The 4,869-nt window shown below is 47.3% G+C and overlaps 1 protein-coding gene across 2 annotated transcripts; it reads right to left on the bottom strand.

The window, feature by feature from the left end:
- Positions 1 to 355: 355 nt before the first annotated feature.
- On the bottom strand, positions 356 to 3,980 carry RMI2 (RecQ mediated genome instability 2). Of its 2 annotated transcripts, XM_030483210.1 has the most exons (3): positions 3,879 to 3,980; positions 3,481 to 3,685; positions 356 to 2,106 (listed from the first exon to the last, which is right to left on the bottom strand). In XM_030483210.1, the coding sequence occupies exons 1-3, from the start codon at positions 3,885 to 3,887 to the stop codon at positions 1,958 to 1,960; spliced, it is 363 nt and encodes a 120-aa protein (XP_030339070.1). In that variant the 5' UTR covers positions 3,888 to 3,980; the 3' UTR covers positions 356 to 1,957. The 2 variants fall into 2 exon arrangements, with proteins under 2 accessions (XP_030339070.1, XP_030339069.1); XM_030483209.1 differs by lacking the exons at positions 3,481 to 3,685; positions 3,879 to 3,980 and adding an exon at positions 2,956 to 3,415.
- Between the last annotated feature and the right edge of the window lie 889 nt (positions 3,981 to 4,869).

The raw sequence follows: 4,869 nt of genomic DNA on the forward strand, positions 1-4,869 counted from the left end.
AGACAAGATGCTGAAACACCATAAATCAAGCAGTGAAGGGATCTAGATCTTATTGTGCTTGGTACTGACTCTTACCAAGCAAAGAAACCCAGATGCTTTGACTCATAAGCCTCTGAATGGCAGAATGGTGAAAGATGCAAAGAAATCCTTTACAAATCCAGTCTAGCCCTACATACATACAACCCACTCCTACAGAAATACAACTTTGCAGATGCATTCAGTGAATATGCATTGCTGCCAGATGGATTAACAGTAGTTTTACTCCTGACAACCACTACACTGTGCACCCACCAAGAGGGCTACAAGCCATATTTAATTTTGCCACAAACTTACTGACACCAGCAAGGACGCAGCAGACCTTTTAGCTCTTTATTTTCATGGTTTCACTGCCTAGTTAGAAAGCATGGCAAGGTGAATTTACATGGAATGTGCTTCAGGTTCCTGACAAAAGCAGCATTCAGACGGAAAAGTATCTATTGCTAGGTAAAAAGTTGCCAGCCAATATGCTGACCACATGGATCATTCCTGAAAGGATACAGCATTCCACAAGTGGTTTGTTTGGGGTTTTTTTCCCCAGCATTAAAAACAATAAATAAACCCAGACTGCCAAAATTCTGTATGTTTGTATGTTTTGGCATTTTGTCAGCAGGGTCTCAGAGCACAGGATGTCCATTATGCAAGTGCTTGTGATGTGGCCTGGTTTGAAATACTGAACTTGAGGCTGGAATTGCACTCTGAAAGCCAGTCCTTCATCTGTAAAGGTCTCATTTAAAGATCTACTGAGAACACAGTATTTCATTTCCATGCACTTTGAAAACATAATCCCCCAATTTTAAAATTTAGTTACCACCATTGGATTCTCATCTTCAATTGTTCAGAGTACAATCAGAGCACATCTTCCTTTCCTATACGCGTTCCTGAGTAACGTAACTACTGCTGGACAATACAGTCCCAAACTACGAAGCCATACCAGATAGATAATGCAATGCTTTCTTTAGGACTCAAATTGTCTTCAGACAAGAGGGAAAATAAAGAGTAGCAATAGCTCTGATTTTTAAAGGTTTTTCTTTATCCAATTTCATCGTTTCTATGGGGTTTGCTTGGTGGTGGGTTTTTTTTTTTCCACAGGAGGAGGAAAAAAAGATTAAAGTATATTTAAGAATGATGTAAACAACTAAAAATAGCATAGCTTGGAACAAAAAAGGAAACGTGTAAAGAGAAAAATACACTTAGGCTCAGCAAGCTTGTTTCATGAGGTAGTAAGAGTATTTGCATCTTGAAGCCAGAGAACCTACTCCAAGGAATCCTGCATCACACCTTTTCAGCTAATCTCACTTTCCTGGAACACAGGGATATCACTGTACCACTTTCAGAAACACAGAAACCAGAAAGGCATTTAAGTACAAGACTCTGCTTTTACAGTTAGAAAGAGACATCTGTCTTACAAGTAGAATTTGCTGACATGGTTATTACTGAAAGAGAAAACACAGGTGAAGATGTTCTTTCCAAACCCAACCTAGATGGACTGAAAGGCATTTTACCTTCATTCCATGTATTGAATTCACCTGGTAACATGAGCTTTGTTCAGCCCTTGCTGCCAAGAATACACCGCTACAGGAACGACTATCTAGACATGGGCCTAGAAACAGCAACTAATATATGTAGAAATGCAGTAATTTTAATAGCACAGACATGTTACTCAGTACATCAAGTGTTTCTCAAAACTGCTGGTATAAAAAGAGACTGTGAAAGAGATGTACACTGTGATTATTATCAGATATTCACTGATTCCTCCACTTAATTCTGAGCTTGACTTCTCACCTCGGTTTACTCCAAGAGAGTAACTGGTCTTTATCTGAAACTGCAAATACACAGAATGTCTCAATGTTCTCCAGCAGAGAGGAAAAAGAGAACAAAAAAAATACATTTCCAGTTATTTTAGGCAGAAGAAAAATATCTAGGGGATGACTCTGTGCAAATCCTCCACTTCAAGGCTCCACATATCCTTGTGCACGGGGTTTTCAGAAAGATCTGTCATCTTTATTGCTCGAAGAACAGGCTCAGGACTGCAGGACCGCACTATACCCATCACCATTACATACTTCCCTAAAAAAACAAGAAAGTGTGAAATCTAATGAGCCTCTGTATTTTAATTCAGAAAGCAAAATATTTTAAACCAAGTAGTTAAACAGTTTGAATTAAAGCTGCCAATACTTGCAAGAAAACTCAAGAAACTAAAATTGCTTAAAGCTGCATTTCCGAAAAAGGCTTCATGATCCGTACAGCCATTTTACAGTATTTTGCTAGATTTTCACATCCACTAGGAGTCAAAACCAGCACACGATTCCTCCTTCTGCCACGCAAGTGGAGGGAGGACAATTCAGAAGACTGAAAATTAAGCAACATGACTATTTTGTACCACAATTCCTGCAACGCTGCAGTACAGCACTTGTCCAGTTGAATTAGCAGTACTGGCAAAGGGGAAAAAAGTGAATAAACAAATCCTATCCTTGCTCCTAAACTCACAGCTCCTCTCTGCAACATCCCAGTTTGATCAAACATTGGCTGTAACTGTGAAGAACTGAAAACAGGCCCTATCCTTACAGGAACTCGTAGGGGAAGGCCGTGTAAGTCTTTGTACTGACAGCCACAAACACACTCCCCTGCAGCAGCACATGGTGCTCCTTCTGTGACTGCCATAGCAGCACAGCTTTTTCAGAATGCCTCTTGTAGGAAGGCTGGTGTATGTGAAAGTATGCCTGTGCAGCTGCGCTAGCTCTGCGCGCCCCAGGCACGTACTCGACACACACCCGCTGCCTGCAAGCCTCCTGCTCTCGGACAAGGCGAGCAGCTGCACCCCCGTCCACACGAGCCCGGAGCAGCGGCAAGTGACGGCCCACAGTACAAGGGAAAGAGGCCCCGCAGGGGCTGTGTACCGCGCCCGCCCCCCGGTACCTGGGCTGAGGCAGGGCCGCCCCTTGGGCACCTCCTCCACCCCCAGCACGGTGAAGGGGCCGCTGCCATCCTGCAGCCGGGCCGAGCCGCCGCGGGGGCCGCCGCGCTCCACCTCCAGCACGGTGCCCTGCATCCACACGGCCCGCAGGCACAGCGGGGCCCGGCCCGCCTCCGCCCGGACCAACTGCCACGTCCCACCGGCGCCCCGCACCGCGCCCCGCAGCTGGGCGGCCAGCACCTTCACCGGCGGCCCCGGAGCGCCCCCGGCCATGCTGTGCCGCCGGGAAGCCGCTGCCCAGGGGACGCCGTGCCCGCAGCCGCTAACGGAGGAGACGGGAAAGGCGGGAAGCGGTGCACGCCCCGCCCCAGCGGCAGATGGCGTCGGCGCCGTAACAGCGGACGCGGGCTTGGCGGGCCCTGCGCCGGCACCTGAGGGGAGCCATAGCGGCGCCTGGCCGCCGGCGGCGAGGGGGAGACCGGCCCCCGGTACTTCGAAATAAAGATCGGGAGTAGCGTCCCGCTTACCTGTGCGTGGTGGCTGAGCTGCACCCCGCGTTTCACCGCCACATAAAGGGTGGCGTTTCGAGGAGCGGCGCCGTGATCGCGATGGTGCTCCTGGCCCGCTGCTGCCCGCCGCCCGGCTGCGGTAAACCAGTTGCCGGTGAGGGCAGAGGGAGCACGAGCACCCCTCCTCTAGCACTGGAAACGCCGCCTCGTGCAGCCAGCGCCTCTGCGTTAGAAACAAATAAAAGGCTTGTATGGGAAATAAAGTACTTGGCGCAGGTGCGCTGCGTTCGGTCCAAACTGCAGTCAAGGGAGGCCGCCCGCAGGGGGTCTGCCTGGTCCCGACAAGCCCACGGCTCCTCCATGGCTCGCCCGCAGCCAACAGCCCCTTCCACCGGGGGATTTGGCAAGAGCCTCACCCGAGTCATTTCACCTCAGATCAGTTCAGGATCGACTCCTCTACGTGCGAAAACCAGTGAACACCTGACCCAGCAGTTTGGTTTGGGCAGAAAACACTTTCCGCTGTGTCCCAACACCACCTGAGTGAGGCCGCCCTGCACCCGCGTCCTGCCCCCTGCCCCCGCGTTACACAGGGTTACTGGCCTCCACCTCCGCACAGGCTGTCCGAGCCCTCCCAGGTGGTTTATGCAGCATTTCTTCACTACCTAGCAAGAAACGATCACTTCAGGTTTACCGTTTAGTTCATGAAGATCCTCCAGTTTCGTGAGGACAAAAAAAAAAAAAAAGAAAATGCATATGCTGATTTTCTCAGGGATGCTTTCAGCATATCTTTTTATTGTATACTTATGTGGAAATCTGAGGCATAATGTGCTGAAAGTACAGGCAGCTTTAAGCTGGGAGACTTTAATTCCAAGGCCTTTAAGAATTTATTTGCTCTCTGTTTATATTACAGATGGACTTTGCTGTAGTCTGAAATCCTTGAAATGTTACAGTTTCCTTTGAGTGGGTGGGTTGACAATTCGTTTAGAAAATAAGCCAAGAAATAAGCTAATGGAAAAACAGGGGGGTGGAACAAAGAAAGAGAAATGAATCAGGAAAATCAAGGGGACAGATTCCTCAATTTCACAACTTGTTACCTACAAAAGCGCAAAATGGGTAAAAATGCGGAGAGAGCTGACTCCCCTGCAATGGTTCTTCCTTGAAGCAGATTTTGTTCTCCATTAAAATAGCCAGTTACTTTATTTTAAATCTCCAGTTCTGTTTTGAGTAGCAAAATACGTCAAAAGGCCTTTTTTCTACTTACCCATAATGTTATGAATTATTTATTCAGTATATTTTTTTTCCAGAGATATTTTCTGTTTAGAGACATTCTGTAAATGGGACTTCATTCCTTTTATAGTGTAAGGAAGCAGTTAACTTTTTGTTACCATTTACAGTAAGAATAAAAGA

Source organism: Strigops habroptila, chromosome 4 (genome assembly GCF_004027225.2).
Source record: "Strigops habroptila isolate Jane chromosome 4, bStrHab1.2.pri, whole genome shotgun sequence".
Lineage (NCBI taxonomy): Eukaryota > Metazoa > Chordata > Aves > Psittaciformes > Psittacidae > Strigops > Strigops habroptila.